This window comes from Nematostella vectensis, chromosome 12, assembly GCF_932526225.1.
Source record: "Nematostella vectensis chromosome 12, jaNemVect1.1, whole genome shotgun sequence".
NCBI classification, from domain to species: domain Eukaryota; kingdom Metazoa; phylum Cnidaria; class Anthozoa; order Actiniaria; family Edwardsiidae; genus Nematostella; species Nematostella vectensis.
The window spans coordinates 3,197,465-3,215,041 of NC_064045.1; the positions used below are offsets into that span (position 1 = coordinate 3,197,465).

Here is a 17,577-nt window from a genome sequence, read left to right on the forward strand (position 1 = left end):
GCCGTAAGTTACCGGGGTACAGACTTTTTGAAATATATATTTCCTCTACTCACAGAGTAAAAACATTATGCATTTTATTAATAGGCATGTATGACATTTTTTTAATGAGTGGAATCTATTCTTACAAACAACTGTACACATAAGCGATTAACCTATTTTTTCTTCAGAACTTAATAACTAGATAATCCCCCCCCCCCCACAATTAATTATTTTCAATGTGCAACCCTTGTACAATATTGGCCTGAAAGTTTTGTTCTTTAAGAAAACAATTTTTTTTTGGAAAAAGCAAATGAATATGCACGGTAGAACAGGGCCCATATATTTTCTAATGTTTCTGTATGATGCCCTCCCCAAATATTTCAAGGCCTGCAACATCTCTGTAGAAAAGTCTTAAATTTGAAGTAAACGTCAAAGCCTAAAGTGCTGGCAACAAACGGGGATCTACCATGGCTGTCCAAAGCACTACCACCTAAAACCAGAAATAAAAAGACAGTTAGCAATTATAAATTATTGCATGAAGTTGCGTTAGGCTAGTTATTTTGTAATTAAGAATTTTTCAATGAAGCTCTAAGAAGCATGTAAATAATTGAATACATGAATAGGAAAAAAGCATTTTTGTACTGGCCAAGGGGGGAGGGGGATTAGGGGGATGGAGGAGTATGCAGATGTTGGTTACACTGGCCACATGTTACATGCATGGGCTGCATCAAGCTAAAAATCTGAAAATATCCAGGCATTATGGGAAAAATAACTAAATTGATACCTTTGCATTCCTCTTTCCAGATTAGTCTAATTTAAGTTGAGATATTGCATCTTCAAAAAATTGTCTCTTTAATACTGTATTTACTCATGTACAATAAGCATTTTTTTCACGCGAAAATGACCTCCAAAATCGGGGTGTGTATTATACATGAAATTTCTTGTTTGAGAGGTAAAAAATTTGCATAATATTATAACAATAGAAAGCTTTTGAGTATTTCGACCCGCAAATAAGTTAGTCTAGTTATTTAAACTCTGCAAGGCATCTTGTGACAAATCTAAATCAACAAAAAATCTGGAGAGCATGCCGTGAAGGACTCGAGCGAGAATGAAGTCTACTTGTTTTCAATGTCTCCAAGGCAAACGTAACAATTTTTTCAACATAGTTCTCATCTAGGATTTTTGTCAAATAGTTTCTTGTCTAGTTTTGTTTTTGGAAAATCACCTAAAAAATCAGGGTGCATATTATACACAAGTGCGTATTATCCACAAGTAAATGGTATCCAAAGGCATCTTAGAAAACAAAGTAATTGAAAACAGACATGAAGTACAAGTACAGTACCTTTTTATCTGGTACTGGAGGGGGTTTGTCATGGCCATCATCATCTTCATTTGGATCAATAAGCTCGAATTTTCTTGAAATGTGGCCATCGCCTAAAAAAACATGAAACCTTAGAATGGTTAATGTTTTATCTTTTTGTTACTCATTACCACCAAACCACACAGATGAAGACTTGACATTCAAACTGCAACAGTTTTCCCATCAATCAAGTACACTTGCTCAGGGGTTTCATTACAGGAGGCCCCGGCGGCCAGCAGAGCTGCCAGCGGAGGCGCCAGCGGAGCCGCCAGCGGAGCCGCCAGCTATTTTCCACAGAGTGCCGGCTACTTTAAAAAAAATTTAGGTAAGTTTTATTTGAACTAATGAAATAAAAATAACTTCTGCCCCCTACTTATCAATCTCCATTGCCTACTCTGAAATGTAATGAATCCCTTGCTTGCTGTCAGCTAATTTCATCAAATGAAATTTGATCAGTTTGGCATCTGTTTGTTCTCATTTTTTATTTTACACAATCTCTTGTCCGCCAAAAACAAGCTGCTATTTTCTCAATAATATCTAACATAAGCTGAATAAGCCATTCTTCATTCACCAATATGAAAAAAAAAACACTTTTCATCTAGAGATAAAAACAGGATTTGGAAATAAGCCCCTCTCCCACATATGTACAGTAAGCACATCCCCAGGATAAGTGCCTTGCTTGGAACACGAAATCTTTATTCAAGCCATTATAGTAATACAGTACCAACATCATTATTTGTCAGTACTTAGTAGCAAACTTGTGAGGTACCTTCTGGCCTAATGAGAGAGGCTTCAGTCAGTTCAAGTGAGACTTCATTTGTAGTTGGATCATATCCCAGCACTTCTCCTTCCTGGAAAAAAAATTACAGGGTCATTGAAAAAAAAGTTATTGAAAGCATGACTGGTTAATTAGATGCATACAATTGGAACACTTAAGGTAAGTCTAGTTTTGGTGCCGCTGTTTTTATTTTTCTGTTCCAAATGCAAATAAAGATGAGACAACCAATTAATTTATTTGTATGCATTTGCACTTGGAACAGAGTACAAGAAAAAAAGACAATATGTTATAGCTGACATAAGGTCATAATGAAGATTGCTCATCAATGATACAGGGATCACCAATGCTCATGTTATTATAAACACACCATGTGAAGTTTATAGAAGAGCTATGATTTCATAGAAGAACTACATTACTAACCTTATACCCTGACATCTCATAGAAGAACTACATTACTAACCTTATACCCTGACATCTCATAGAAGAACTACATTACTAACCTTACACCCTGACATCTCATAGAAGAACTACATTACTAACCTTATACCCTGACATTTCATAGAAGAACTACATTACTAACCTTATACCCTGACATCTCATAGAAGAACTACATTACTAACCTTAAACCCTGACATTTTATAGAAGAACTACATTACTAACCTTATACCCTGACATCCCTGAGAGGAACTACATTACTAACCTTATACCCTGACATCTCATAGAAGAACTACATTACTAACCTTATACCCTGACATCTCTGGGGTGTATGAGGCAGACAGCTCTAGGACCTAAACCATTAACCCAAAAGATCACTCAGACAAGGTTATGAGGCATCAAGTGAGAGATAAAGATGTCAAGGAATTTGCAAAGGACTACACTTTTTAAAACTCCTAATTTTTTCATACTCCTAGCATGCAGGCCATGAGGACTGGCTGAAGGGGGAGGAATAGGTACTATTCAAAAACGGCTAGGATTTGATATCTTTTCAATAGAGAATGATCACTTTTTGGTAGCCAAAGCTATGTTCCTGCCAAGATGCATACTTCAATAATACATACTAGATGAAACCCAAATTGTACTTGGTGAATGGTCCTTTAAGGATAATATCATTGCAAAACATACATACCTTGTATGCAATGCGATCACCAGGTCTTGGGGGTCCACAGAGACTAGGGAACTTGCTGAAGTCCTTTGGCTCAGAAATGCTCTCAGCAGAATTAGTGGCACCTGTTGACCCACTAGGGGGTGGCACATTTCCAGCCACCTCTACCTGGCCATTGTCTGTACTCTCAACATTAAATTCCAGGGCATTACCATTACTGAAGATCTGGCTTCTGTTACACCATTTGTCATTTCTCCCTACAGATGTTAATTTTTTAGGATTGTTATCTGGTAATGCTGCCTTTCCATGTCCAATATATTGAGCAACTATGGTAGCTTGTGGAACTTTAGTTGAACGACCATTTGAAGATACTTCTGCTTCACTACTAGTGATAACCTTGCCCAATATTGGGCTCTCGTGTTGGTTCAATGTTGGGTTTTCATATTCCATTGGCTGGTCCAGTGATGGGTTGTGTTGTTTTTGAGATTTCTGTGCAGAATTAGCTGCCAAACTCTCTTCTACTTCAAAGACACTTTCTTCTTCCGAGTCAAATCTTATATGATTGGAGGAGGAGTCTGATGTAATCTTCAGATGTGTAGGGGTACTTTGAGTTTCTTGACCATATGGATTTGGTGTTGGAATTTTCCTGGGCAAAGTATTGTTGTTTAGCTTTTCTAATACAATCCTACAAGTAACAGGCCTAGTTGAGGACTTGTCATCTTTTTGCACAACTTTAGGAACATCTTGTGTTACAGAATGAATAGCTGTAGACTTTTGATTTTTGCTGTTGGGATGAGGACTTACTTGATGGCTGAACTGATATCTAGAATGATCCTTGACATTGCTTGAATTAGAGGATGATGACGATGAAGAAAAGGATGATAAAGATGATGAAGAACAAGATGACAAGGATGATGATGATGCTGAAGAAAGTGATGATGAAGTTGATGTGGATGGGTTAAGTCTTAGCTTGGTTTTCCTGGGCTTTTCTGTTGCTAATTTAGACCTCTTTTTGGTTTTCTTTTTAGTTTTAGTTTCATGAAGAGTCAGTGCATAAGTTTCATTTTTAGATACCAATGGTGTCTGTTTTGTTTTTTTCTTTTTTACTACATTGCTGGGCGTAGAATTCACAATCCCATTTGCTTTCTCATATTTCTTTCCAACTACTTTCTTTACTCCTCTTTTAGATACCAATGGTTGCTGTTTTGCTTCTATTTCTTTCACTATATCCCCTTGCAGTTTACTCTCATCTTGATTGTTTTCAGATGTTTTTCTTTTTTTCTTCTTCTTTGATACTTGAGGCACCTTCTTAGGGTTGTCAGATTTTTTCTTTTTATCTCTGGAAAAGAAACATAATACACTTAATGACAGTTCAAGAGAGAAACACCAGTTTTGTTTCTCAAGAATTTTCCAAAGGCGAAAAATTGTTTAATTATAATCACAACAGAAATAACAATACAAATTTTGACAATTATTTTTTTTAGTAGTTGGAGAATTTGATTTACAGTAAACCACATAACTTTGGCATGATATAGCCAATGAGAGAGCATGACCATCACCAGCTATATATAACAGAATATACTTTTTTTTTAAGATGATGAATTAGGCAATAAAAGCATGCAATTGCTTAAATTATTCTTTCTTTTTACTACAAATTCATGTAACCCTTACCCTTTGCTGACGACATAGGTGTTAGTTGAGAGTTTTCTCTTTTTCTTGATGGAACATTTATCCTCTGAAACATCAAACCATAATAAATAAGAAACTGAAACAAGTATCCTTCTCTGCAGGAATAGAAATTAGGGAAAAGTGAACTAGGTGTAAAAAAATGTTTTGTCTGGCAGGCAAAAACTTAGTTTAAAATTGTGCGATAATAAAAGTGGATAATCTGATTGCAATATTATTGACTATGTTCATAAACATTCAGCATGTAGCTTTATTTTGGGTCTATGAAACAATAGAAGGAAGGACAAGACTTCAAACGATTAATAAAATCATGTTAAAGTTCTTTTGAGGCTACAAAAAATACCTGCATTTAAGAACCTTGAATTTTCAAGTCCAGGGCTAAATAGATTCTTATAAATTGGGGCATATTTTTATAAATCAGGCTGTTTTAGGTTTTTAATTGGTTCTATTTTTCATAAACACCAAACAATAATGTCAAGACATAAAAGCCTCAATCATGTCTTGATTCTCTTCCCAAATTCAGAATTTAAATCAACATTTGAATGATCCTTCAAATAAAAACCTATTCTTCCTAACCAGGGGAACCATTAGGTTTTTATAGACAGGGTGCTTAAAATACTAATTTTAAGCTATAGGCTCTTATACGTGGGTGTTAACTATAACCCCGTAATGCCTGGTGCATACTAGTGACATAACAACATGGGCGCATGCAATCTTATCTTCGTATGTTCAAGTGTGAATGGTTCGACACTTTGACATAAGCCAACGTAACGACATGGACATAACTACATAAGAGAAAAAACATGTCCACGACATTATGTTGGGCTAAACAGAGTGTGCGCGCCCATGTTGTTATGTCACTAGTGTGCACCAGGCATATAAACACAACATAGAAATCTAGGATATGGCTGTTATTTACCCTGTTTAGAAAAACCTTTTTTGAGTTGGTTTTCTGTAGTTTTCCATTCGACTCTGAAAAGACAGTAGACAGTAGAAGCAAAGAAATATTAGATAAGGATCATCTTGGGTCATCTTTCCTCTTCAAATTACTGTATAAAAAACGAACTATATGGCTGAAAGCAATGAAGTGTAAATATTGCTGAGCTTTCTTTCTGTCAGTCAGCAAGTTATTGGGGGATCCCCTTAAAATACTAGGGAGGATTGTTCTTATGAGAAAACTTTGAAATTTTGTTTATTATTGAAATTTGTATTATAATAACTAACTTCACTTTTTTGGTTTAAGTACTTTACTCTTCACTGTCTAATAAAGTTAAAATCTCCCCCTTACTCTACCTCCATAAAGTTCCTGTAGTAAACTCTGCTTTACCTTATTTTCTCGTTATCCCTTATCAAGGCAATGTTCTCTTGCGAAGGCAACAAATAGCCATCTAGGTATAGGTTCAAATGGTCATCAATGTCAAACTTTCTACGGATAAGCCATTCTAAGTCCGCAACCAAGTTACATCTCGCGACGTCTATCAAAAACCAGCATTTCCCTGGAAAATCGGGAAAAGTTCGGTCAAATATCAGACGCACACGACATAACGCCATAGTTTATCGGAATGGAGTTTCAAAAAGTACAGTATTCCCACGTGTGGTGCATTTCCAGTCAAAGTTTCAAATCTTCGATCCAAAATGGCCGCGGGGTTATTCGTACGATATATCTGATTGGTCAATGCTCTTGCCTCGTTTCCACTAACCAATGGAATTTTATTTACTAGCGCTAGATACCAGTCTCCTAAAGCTAGGAAGTGCAGAAAATGCAGGCGAAAATGCAGCGTTTGCGTTTGGTTGCTTGCCTTTTGAACGTTTCCGAAGCAAGATCAAAGCCCATCGTAGAATCGATTGCTCATTCAGCTATTGGGAATACTAAACCACTCAACGAAACGAGCTTGAAGTGTTCTTCGACAGTGTTAAACATTTTTTCAGATCTTGACTATAACAGGTCTGTTATAACAATAGCTGCCCCAGTTGATAGTATAGAGGAGAGTGTATTCAGAGCATGCAAAACGGCATATGAGGAAATAGATCTGAGCAAGCACCGTGGAGGTCATCCAAGACTAGGAGCGGTCGACTTGGTACCACTACACCCTATAACACCTAGTGTCACTCTAGAAGAATGCGGCAAAATTGCTATAAACATTGGTAGGAGGATCACAGATACAATTAAAGGTTCTTCTGTATTTTTCTTTGGGCATGCAGATTTACCACTTAAGAGAGGGCTTGTCACAAGACGCAAAGCTGTAAGGTGGTATGAAGGCAAGGGAGACATGACATTTGACGGCATTGGTTGGGACATAGGCCCCGCCCCCACTCCACGCTATGGATGTACAGGTGTGGGTGCCATACCTTATGTCACTAACTGTAATGTTACAATAGATACTAAAGATTTATCACTTGGCAAGAAGATTGCAGCTTCCATAAGAGCAACAAGCTCAGAAGGGTTACCGGGTGTGCAGTCCATGGCGTTTGCTCACGAAGGAATGGTGGAGATTGCTTGTAATGTTGAGGCACTGGAGGTAGGATTTGGTTGAGGGTTCTTTTTGACTCAGGTTTCCATACTAACACTACCCGAGGTAACCTGAAACTCTGTCAGTTAATGTAATGGTAGTCTTCTCTGCAGCTGCTAGTGTGGAAGTCACTCAAAGCTTCCCGCCCATGTGACTCTGACACAAGAGGAGACTAACCCATTAGTAACATATGTGGCAGAGCATGGCTTTATAGCACCTGTGCCTCTTACCAATGGGATTCTGGTTTGATTTTTGGTTCTGACTCAAGTGAATTGAGTAAGTTGGTTCTCACCTTTGCTTGGAGGGTTTTTTCTCCTGTTTTCCTCCCTCCACAAAAACCAACTACTGTATTTCAATTTTAAGTTGTTTTCTGTGGTAAGGCATAAGTTGTATGGCGGCTGCCTGAGAACCTCCTATGCCAATAAAGATTTTACATAGTTTTGTTACACACTTTTTTATATTTTTTATTAAACTTTCTTAAAACAAGCATGCAAGTGCCACTTTGTAACACTCGGCATAACTTGATCAGGGTTTATAAGTGAACACAATCTATCAGTAGCTATGTATTAAAATAGCTCTTTGCACGAACAAAGCATATTTTGACTGTTTCTTCTGTCCTTAGGCAAACCAGAGTTTTATAGGATTCTATAAATTGCATAATTGTTTCAATTGCTTTGTTCTCAGCTTTGTCGATCATCATGCTTACCCAAATTAACATATTATTCATCATCTTACTATTATTCATAGGAGCTTACTGATGAAGGGACATTTAATTACACAAGTGCCAATAACATTGAGGAAAGAATCAAAGAGATGGCTTCCACAGCAGGAGTCGAGCTTTATGGTACCAAAGTAGTGGGGTATACTCCCGAAGAGGCGTACCACAGAGCCAAAAATGCTCTAGAGCAGGGCAACAGTACAGCCTGGGAGACCTCTAAAGAGTATCGCATGTAAATCCAGATTGAATTCGTATAAGAAATGCTATCTGTTCAGGATCAAATAGGACTATTACCAAAGGACTGCAAATGGAGTCATTTTCAACCTGTACAACAAATCTACATGGGCCGATCAAGGGGTAGGGGGTGGGGTGGCGGCAAGATGGTCCAAGCTCCCTTTTTGAGTTTTGGCATAAAAATACAAAGAAAATAACAATAAGCAATGCGGCCTCACACTTTTTAAATCCTTGCTCTACACCTGGAGCTCCTGGAACTGCATGTAATAGTCAAAGTGCAGTTGTCCATCCAACAAAAGAGGTAATAAAGACATTTAAGTGTACAAGAATAGACTAAAGCATATTTCACAGCTTAATAAAAAAAAAAGTGGTATAGATATTTCTATACCACTTATATTGACAAAGTCAATAAAAAATAGTTACCCATAGCTGTCATCTCTCCCTTTATGCAGAAGTCTTATTTCACCCATTCAGTGTTTTTCTCACTGGATGTTTCTTATTTCTGTCTGCTGGGGGTGGTCAGCTATTGTTACCATATGAGACGAAAATGTTCCATATGCAAATACATACACTATAAATCAAATCTAATAAAAAATGATACACTTTATTTATTTATGCTTATAAGCATTATACTTTTTGAGAAAGGTAGGTGTACGAATTTAAAAGTATACCTATACTGTACAATTAATATATGGATAGCTTTCCAAAGTAGAATTTCAAATAAATTTTGTAGAAAATCTACATTGCCTAATCTAGTTTTTTCTCCATCTACATTTTTTATCCCAAATCATGTGTACAAAGATTATAGATAGTTTTTCAAAATCAAGAGGCAGTTAAGAGAAAATAGAACAAAGTCCTAAAAGCACCTCTGCCATTTTGCTTGGGACTCCTGTGGTTAAACATGAGGCAAGAGAGGGAGAACCAATTTCCAATTTCTCATATCATCAACAACAGGAAACCCAAAACACCACAGGGAGCCAGGAAAGGAAACCCCGCCAAGGACTAGGCTACATTGACAGGAGCAAAAAAATGGCAAAGTCTAAATTGTAAGGCTGTATTAGCTTATATTTGTTTGAATTTTGTGTGAAAGTTGTGTTTTTCTTAGAGTGGTCAAATGAAACAATGGATATTGTGCTGAATATAACTTTCAAGTCTTTTTATTTAGGGAGCCAAGCCTCCATCGATGTACTTATCGCCTATCTAGTATTAATCTTTTATTTTACTTAAGAACTTCCTTGCCATTTGATGATGTGAACAATAGATGAATGCGGCGAGACAGTTCAGGTCCAATACGCCTAGAGGTGGCAAGGGCTCCAGCCCCTCGACGCACCTGATAAAACGATAAAAATAACATGAGTATAAAACACTTGGAGAATACAATAGGCTTAAAACAAACATGTAAAAACAAATGCAAAATACGCAAAAGTTTTGGACATTTGTTGCAGTTCTTCGGTGATCGAAAGGACACATTTCATAGAATTATAAGTGCAAAAACCCAGCCCATGAACTTTTTAACGTCCTTGAAATAACATAATGTATGTTTGCATATGTGCTTGTATTGTTATTCGAGTAAAGGTATTATTTTTTCAATGATCTGTTTTGTGGAGCGCGCAATAATTTCGTGTTTAGAAGTTTGTGATTGCTAGCCTCGTTCCCAGATTTTAATGACGTCATCTTTTGATTTCCCGCCTTTCTCAGCCAAGAGCGTCCGCCATTTTGAATCCCGAATAAGTAGAGCTGACTAAGAGTAGCGTGGGCTTGAGATCGCATACTTACTGGGATGTCTTGCAGAAGTCGAGAAGCTTCTGTGTCACTGCTGCACCTTTTATAAGCCTAAGTAACAAAGATGATACAGACTCAAATCTCTCATAAACGAACAATTCTCTTCCTACAAGAATGTAGCACGCGCCTTTTGAAGTTTGCACCAAACAAAGCGCGCGGTACATGACGGTAGTTAAGGTAGGTTTCCATGTTGAGTGCGCACATGTCAGCACTGAATGAATCCAATCACGGGTAACAGCAAATGTTAAATAACTACTAAAAGGTGAGGTACAGGTAAACTCACTACTCAAAGGTAAGGTAAAGGTTAAACACTACTCAAATGTAAGGTAAAGGAAAAACCACTTCCAAAGATAAGGTTAATGTAAAATCACTACTCAAAGGTAAGGTAGAGGTAAAATCACTACTCAAAGGTAAGGTAAAGGTAAACTCACTACTCAAAGGTAAGGTAAAGGTAAAACACTACTCAAATGTAAGGTAAAAGAAAAACCACTTCCATAGGTAATGTAAAGGGAAAATCACTACTCAAAGGTAAGGTAAAAGTAAAATCACTACTCAAAGGTAAGGTAAAGGTAAAATCACTACTCAAAGGTAAGGTAGAGGTAAAACCACTACTCAAAGGTAAGGTAAAGGTAAAATCACTACTCAAAGGTAAGGTAAAGGTAAAGTCACAACTCAAAGGTAAGGTACTCTCTTACCCTCAGTAGCATTTGGGGTGATGGATAGACTGATACAATGGCGGCAGCCATCTGAGCTGACACGTTTGTAAACTGCTGGATCTGCTGTTGCCAAGCCTTTAGCAGTCCCTCGCCATCTTTCGTCACCTGTGGAACCAGCCAAGAACTCTGCGATTACATATCTTATTATAGGGACATAAAGTGACACACCTTTGTTGTTGTTTTCATTAAATATTAAAATAATAATTTTATAATAACCGAATTCAAACGAAAATATCGCATTGGCTTCCCCGTTGGAAATAGATGCTTGTCACACTAAGTACCTTGCTAAGAAGACAAGATGGCGGCTGACAGAGGCTGTTTAACGCCCATACTAGCTAACGTTGATCATAGTAACAGAATTGACTGAGGGGAGGTGCGTAGTCATAATTACTGTATTGTATACAATACCCTTGACTTGTGAAGCGCCAACATCAAAACGCTGATATTAGCTTACGCTGATTATAGGAACGTTAAATAAATCGTGTGCTAACCTTGACAGATGCTTTGTTCCATGAATCCACACAGAAGCTGAATGCCTCAGGCTGAGATTTTCTAGAGAAAAAAGAACAGGATTTTAGAAGAAGCAATCAACATTACTTTTTCTGAAAACAAAATCTGTAAGAACGGAAGCTTCAGTTCCAATATGCATTCAACTCCATTTAAAAGAAACACAAAAGAAAAGCTCCCAGGTTAAATTGCGCTCTAGCGGGCCACAACAGCCAACAGTGCAACATTTTTGCGAAGTAGTTTGCCACAATTCCCATCGCCTTAGAGACAGATCTGGCTTTTGGCTTAAAGGGGGGTTGACCAAACGACAGTGGGGGTGAGTAGTATAGGAAGGACCGAATTGACCCTTTTTTAGGCGGAATACAAACGCTGAGGCGGAATAAATCATCTCCGGTGACGTCATAGCCTTTTCTTCCTAAAACAATTGGACTTATTCGGTCCTTCTTATACTACTGGGGTCTGCTTTCTGTCTCCAGCAGACACAAATTCCTATCCCCGAAGGCAGCGCCATCGATAAATTAAATACCAGGTAGGGTGTTTGCATACACTCAAAAGGAAATTCTGTCTGCTATTTTTTGTACATAGAACCTTCCTTAGGCAGCCCAAGAGAGTCAAGGGTCTCTCTTCTATTTCCCCCCTCTTAGATCCGCTACTGACTGAGTCAGTGTGATCAGCCGAGCAAGAGGGGATTTCCTGTGGAAAAAAATGGGGAATTACACAGAAAACCCCAAAATTATTATTATTTTATAGAGATCCCTGTGGTTCATGAGAGCGGCTACAAAGGCTTACTTGAAAGGTGCCTCGGCCAGGGACTTGGTCATCATTCCAACAAAGTCAGCGAACTCCTGAGCAGTGTCGAGCATGCGTACTCCACACCCCACTCTCAGCTCTAATTCCACTAAAACCTCCTCTACATCAACTCTCGTCACCAGGACCCTCTCGGTTGCCCTGCCTCGCTTCCGTTGTTTTCCTGTCGTCGGGACCTCGGTGCCTCCTCGGACGGCGTTTCGGAATTGACGAGCTTGCATCGTTTTGATATTCCTATATGGGACGTCAAAGAAAGTCAATTACGCTGCCATTTTATAGGCTCCCACTTAATAGTGAGTCTGTTATAATAACATAAGATACGAATAAATACCTTATACAAGAAAAAGTGATTGAACTAAACTTTATCAAAGTTCGTTGTAAGGCTTTTGCTGTACTTTTCTAACTCGCTTTCCGCCATTTTCTGAGCGCACTTGATCGAAGCTAATTTGACCGCAAGATCGCAACCGATGGCAAAGTGGTTTCCATTTGATCGCACAAGATCTCACACAATCGCAGGGTGTGTTTCCATATAATGTATACACGGTCGCTTGCTTGCGACCTTTACTATGTACGAACCTGAAGTACTTTTCCAATCCCATTACTGCAAGTATCAAGGCCTTTTTACTATACAAATTCATAAGTCTTCGGCAAAACGACTCTAGCGTACTGCTAGACGTGGAATCACCCATGCGAACCTGAGAGAATATTAAGAAGTTTTGGTAAGGATGGCGGCAACAAGGACAATGATGGCAAAACAAACAAACGAAAAAACAAATAAACAAACAAAGTTAAGCTATTGTTAAATGACACACCCGTAGGTATTTACCTATACTAGTTGTTGTAGTTAAGCTATTGTTAAATACCACACCCAAAGGTTTTTACCTATACTAGTTGGTGTAGTTAAGCTATTGATAAATACCACACCCAAAGGTTTTTTTTTCATATTATTCCTTGGAACACAAACATATACCAACCTTCTTGTACGTGTCCACCATGGCGACAAAATCATCAGCAGTGACTTGTGCAAGGACATGACCCTCTTCAACAAACGTTTTCTCTGATGTTATCTTGTAGTGAAAAACAAAAGAATCTAAAGCACACGATTTAGGGGATTTAAATTCCATTGCACCCCCAAAGGAAAACATACAGAATATTCCCATTAGGTTCATGCACATATTAATTACTTTTGCTGCCTTTTTTGACCGGAGAATGAATGTGCTGGGGGCCAAGGGATTACATAAATAATACAATATCTTAATTTGTCGCTCCATTCAAACACCCTAATCGGTGGCTGCTAAGATAAAATTGTTTCTGTGTGATTAAAGGTCAATCCTCATTACGCCGATGTTTGTTTATGTTTCTAGTTTTTTCCAGTGACGGTACGTGTTTTTGTTTTTCCCTGGCAGAACTAATCCAATTAAGCGCAAATCCGCACAGATGTGGTTGAGGTGGTATATTTACAGTATTTTGTGGGTAAATTGCTCCCCAGAGGGAAACATATTTGGATTCATGGTCGAGAGACTGTGACTGCGTACCCGGTACGATCGGTTAGTCGGCTAGTGATTATATTTCATTTCGCAATGACAATAGCTTGATTGACAAAGGTAAAGAGAAATACGTTTTTGTTTCAAAATGGCCAGCTCAGACTACAGGCCGTCGCATCCTTTGATCTTCAGCCACCGTGGACAAACTTTTGTCTACTGTCTAATCGTGTCTGCACTTGTCTTTGAGCTTCACATGAAAGGTTATGTCAACAACCTCCGCTGTACAAACACCTAAAAGTACTAGTGCGGATTGGCCATAAGAAAGCAAAAGCAACAATAGCAAATTACACCCCTCCCCTATTGTCATTGAATCATTCCCCCCTTCAGCAAGAAGCTAGACCCGCCGATGTTAAAGTGCTTCATGGGCAGTACCTGGAGCTCTTCACCAACTGGGTGCTGAATCCCCCTCCTCTATTGTGATTGAGTCAAGCCCCCCCCCTTCCGCAAGAAGCTAGACCCGCCGCTGTTAAAGTGCTTCATGGGCAATACCTGTAGATCTTCATCAACCCGATGCTGAAGATGCACTCTATGCCAAGTCACACAGCCAGGGAATAGGCGTGGCTCAATAGAGTAAGCGACGTCTAGGGTGGCAAGCTTGGACAGTATGGGGTCTTCACTGCAGGGGTCAGTTGCTATTAGACTAGGGTCCAGGCAAACTTTTATAAGCTGTGCATAAAAGGGATGGGCTTTAAAACAAGCACCATATTTACACACTCCAAAATGACCTGCAGTTACAGGGCGAGTCTTATACATGTGTTATACACGTAAGGTTGCTGTAATACTGATATGTACAGCAGTACAAAAATTATAATTTGAAGTAGTACATCCTGTAGTTGATTTGTGTTTTATCTCTCATTCGTTTTACTTTCACAGAAAGTATTAAAAAAATTATTGGATTTTATTTGAAGGAAAACGAGCCTTGAAAATAGTATTTCATCAATAGTAGTGCTCTAAAGCTTTAAGCTATATGATTAGGTACACATACTTTTCGTGATATAGCTCATGGATAGGCAGAGCCTACAAAAAGGTGAACAGGCTACAAGAGTTACCTTCAGACATTCATCTTTTTTTTGGCTTTTCTGATTCATCATCTCAGCCTAAAAACAAATGAGCCACTTTACAATTTGGTTACTGTTTTTAAGCAGTTAAACATTTCTTATCGTGGGGACCTACTTTCTCTCGCATAAAATGTTAAAACATGATAGAACCATAAACACTGTATTATCCCCTGTTGCTTATTTCCCTGTGTAAATGGTAGAGGGAGCTTATATCTATATTTCTCCAGCTGCACATGTCAGCGTGTCTTCACTGCGTGCCGTTACAAGCATTGAATGGATTTGGATTTGTTGATGCTAGTTGTTGCATATTGTTGGAGTGAAGTGACTATAATAGTTGTTTTGATCTTTGGCATGCTTTGTTATTTTGATGAAGAGTTGGTTTAGTGAAATATTTTTAATAGGAAGACAAAAAACAAATTTATAGACAACTGAATGCTATCTTTTTTCCTTTAATCTGATTTTCACAAGGTGAAATTTCATCTTTGGCTTGTTTCCTGTAATCTACAGATTACACATTTTGCATAAAAATGAACTTTGTACCTTTTTTGATAGTTTGTCTCTCTCTTTCTCTTGTCGTTTCTTCTCTTGAGCCTGTTGCTTGGCTTGCTTTTCTCTCACCTTGGCTTGTTTCTTATCCTAAGCAAAAAAAGACATAGATGGATCATCAGTATGAAACAGATCAGTGACCTGCGGGGACATTATCAAGAAGAGGTGGAATTAGTCCTGAACAATATATAGATAATATATTCTATTCTATACAATTAACATTATTATGGATTCAACATATCCTGTCTAAAGGTCAAACCACCTATTATATTTGCCACCACAAATTCATACCCCCTCCCTCCTAAGTTGGCAGATATAACCCCTATCTCCTTGGGTCTACAGTACTACTATTACATGATGTTCCCTGTGCAAATAGCACCAGCATTTCTGTCAAGAATCTGGCTACTGTTTGTAAACATGTTGAGAGGAGATTTGAAGTAGTTCCCCAGCATTTTTGCTGTGTACAGTTCAGCGATACTTTAACAGCAATGCTGGCCAACATTGCACTGGGCTTAGGACAAATTCCTTAGAAACAACCCTGCTATATTACTCATGCTTTACTTGTGCTGCTTGCTTTCTTCTTAGGCTATCTTCAGGAGTTAGTTTTTTCCTTTTTCCTGAAGAATTACTAGTCCTACTAGTCTGTGAGTCTTGCGAATTCAAACAGTCACTGTCACTCCCTTGGGACTGTGAATCAAAACTAGCAGGTGCTCGGAACTGAGAAAAAGATGCGACACTGCTGAGAGGTACATCAGAATCTGACCCTGACGGCGATATATCAGAATATCTGGCCTCACACTTGTCTGGTGACTGCTCTAGTCTATCAATTCCTTCATTCGTACATCTTGTGTTGTTCCCTTCACAACTACAGTAAGACCCTTTTGATTTTGTTTTTGGTAACACATCAAGGTCCTCTGTGAAGCTCAAATCAATAATGTTATCATCAAATTTCTTTGACTGCAAAGAGGGCCTTATGTCATTAAAGTCAATATCAATTTCATCCTCCGAAAGAGTCATGTCAAATATTTTACTGGTTCTTTTTAGAACTTTACACTTTTTGGACTTTGATGCTGCTTTGGCATTATATTCAATGCTATCAGATTTCATCATTGTGTCACCAGCAGCTCGATTGTCGTCAGTTGAACATTGCTTTGTTTCACTGCATGCTTTTATTCTGTCTCCCTTCATGACAACAATATCACTGTCATCGGTGTCAGAGTCAATATCAGTTATGCTCAAATCTTTATTATGCTTAATGGAAGTAGTAGAGGTTCCTTTTCTTTGTGAATCTGCGAATTTTGCTATGGGTAGACAGTCAGATTGGTGTGATGTAGAATAGGTGGATGTTGAAAAACCTGAAAGAAACTGAAAAATAATACAGAAAGCATAAGTTATAATGTATATATTAATAGCCCCAACAGAAATTTAAACCCTAAACAATGAAAAAGGTCTTTAGAGGTTTATCATGTTATTATTGCCACTAAAGATGGATCCACAAGACTGGGTGCCCAGGATAGTTCTTTATGGCCTACTAACATGGGGCAAGTAAGACAGTCAACTCACAGACACATAATTCGGGGTGCATAAGGCGACAGAAAGTATTTCGTTTATGGTTGCAATTTCTTCCTCGTCTGTAGCATGCGAGCATGCAGTTTTTATTTTTATATAGTTTAATTTTCTTCTTTTTTACAGAGAAAGAATAAAAAAAAAGACTTGCACTCAATAACAACGTCACCGCTACATTGCCTGTTTATTGCCTATCGTTTTCCAATATCAATCAATTGACTGTTATCTTCTATTTCCAGGACTTTATGGGCTTGATGTATGAAGTGTTTATTTTACGACAGTTTTCAATCTAAACCATAATTGCCCACAATAAACCGATACGTTAATCATTTGTTGTGATAGACAACCAATCACTTTCTAAATAAGCCCAGATCTCTAAGACTTGCCTGACCATCGAAGATGCGATTAATGGTGCTCGAAACATTCCTCGTTATTTCCAAATCGCGACCAGTGTCCGCCACACTTACATCCGGACATACAGCAAGGACACTGTCAATCATATCTTGAGTGACGGTAAATGGTTTTAAAGCGAGGATCGGTTGCATCAGGTCTGCATCGTCGTCGCTGCTGTCACACTCCATGACGGCCGCCATTTTGAGTTCCCCGCTTTAATATCACCACAGGGAGTCCAAAAGGGAAACCACAGGAAGCCCAGGCGCAGCTACGTTAATCATTTGTATGGTA

General features: G+C 38.3%; 3 protein-coding genes across 4 annotated transcripts; 1 reads left to right on the forward strand and 2 right to left on the reverse strand.

The window, feature by feature from the left end:
* Positions 1 to 57: 57 nt before the first annotated feature.
* LOC125556672 (coilin-like) lies at positions 58 to 6,556 on the reverse strand. Its single transcript, XM_048719630.1, has 8 exons — positions 6,233 to 6,556; positions 5,825 to 5,877; positions 4,891 to 4,954; positions 3,244 to 4,558; positions 2,858 to 2,905; positions 2,109 to 2,190; positions 1,322 to 1,413; positions 58 to 469 (listed from the first exon to the last, which is right to left on the reverse strand). Exons 1-8 carry the CDS (start codon positions 6,454 to 6,456, stop codon positions 416 to 418), a joined length of 1,932 nt encoding a protein of 643 aa, XP_048575587.1. The 5' UTR covers positions 6,457 to 6,556; the 3' UTR covers positions 58 to 415.
* An 80-nt stretch (positions 6,557 to 6,636) lies between these two features.
* On the forward strand, positions 6,637 to 8,950 carry LOC5516848 (glutamate formimidoyltransferase). Its single transcript, XM_001636853.3, has 2 exons — positions 6,637 to 7,424; positions 8,163 to 8,950. The coding sequence occupies exons 1-2, from the start codon at positions 6,666 to 6,668 to the stop codon at positions 8,367 to 8,369; spliced, it is 966 nt and encodes a 321-aa protein (XP_001636903.3). The 5' UTR covers positions 6,637 to 6,665; the 3' UTR covers positions 8,370 to 8,950.
* A 6-nt stretch (positions 8,951 to 8,956) lies between these two features.
* On the reverse strand, positions 8,957 to 17,534 carry LOC5516851 (crossover junction endonuclease EME1). Of its 2 annotated transcripts, XM_032386838.2 has the most exons (12): positions 17,280 to 17,534; positions 15,889 to 16,692; positions 15,322 to 15,417; positions 14,773 to 14,820; positions 14,213 to 14,389; positions 13,154 to 13,246; positions 12,756 to 12,874; positions 12,162 to 12,413; positions 11,357 to 11,417; positions 10,845 to 10,970; positions 10,144 to 10,200; positions 8,957 to 9,697 (listed from the first exon to the last, which is right to left on the reverse strand). In XM_032386838.2, the coding sequence occupies exons 1-12, from the start codon at positions 17,484 to 17,486 to the stop codon at positions 9,587 to 9,589; spliced, it is 2,151 nt and encodes a 716-aa protein (XP_032242729.2). In that variant the 5' UTR covers positions 17,487 to 17,534; the 3' UTR covers positions 8,957 to 9,586. The 2 variants fall into 2 exon arrangements, with proteins under 2 accessions (XP_032242729.2, XP_048575585.1); XM_048719628.1 differs by lacking the exon at positions 14,213 to 14,389.
* Between the last annotated feature and the right edge of the window lie 43 nt (positions 17,535 to 17,577).

Coding starts and splice junctions, on each gene's coding strand:
- LOC125556672 (XM_048719630.1), bottom strand. CDS start 6,456: ATGGCGTTATGTCGTGTGCGTCTGATATTTGACCGAACTTTTCCCGAT. Junction 2,191..2,857: donor CAGAGATGTCAGGGTATAAG/GTTAGTAATGTA, acceptor TTTTTTTTCCAG/GAAGGAGAAGTGCTGGGATA. Junction 1,414..2,108: donor CTCTCTCATTAGGCCAGAAG/GTACCTCACAAG, acceptor ATGTTTTTTTAG/GCGATGGCCACATTTCAAGA.
- LOC5516848 (XM_001636853.3), top strand. CDS start 6,666: ATGCAGGCGAAAATGCAGCGTTTGCGTTTGGTTGCTTGCCTTTTGAAC. Junction 7,425..8,162: donor GTAATGTTGAGGCACTGGAG/GTAGGATTTGGT, acceptor TATTATTCATAG/GAGCTTACTGATGAAGGGAC.
- LOC5516851 (XM_032386838.2), bottom strand. CDS start 17,486: ATGGCGGCCGTCATGGAGTGTGACAGCAGCGACGACGATGCAGACCTG. Junction 14,390..14,772: donor AAAAAGATGAATGTCTGAAG/GTAACTCTTGTA, acceptor TTTTATGCACAG/CTTATAAAAGTTTGCCTGGA. Junction 10,201..10,844: donor CACCCCAAATGCTACTGAGG/GTAAGAGAGTAC, acceptor TTTGTTACTTAG/GCTTATAAAAGGTGCAGCAG.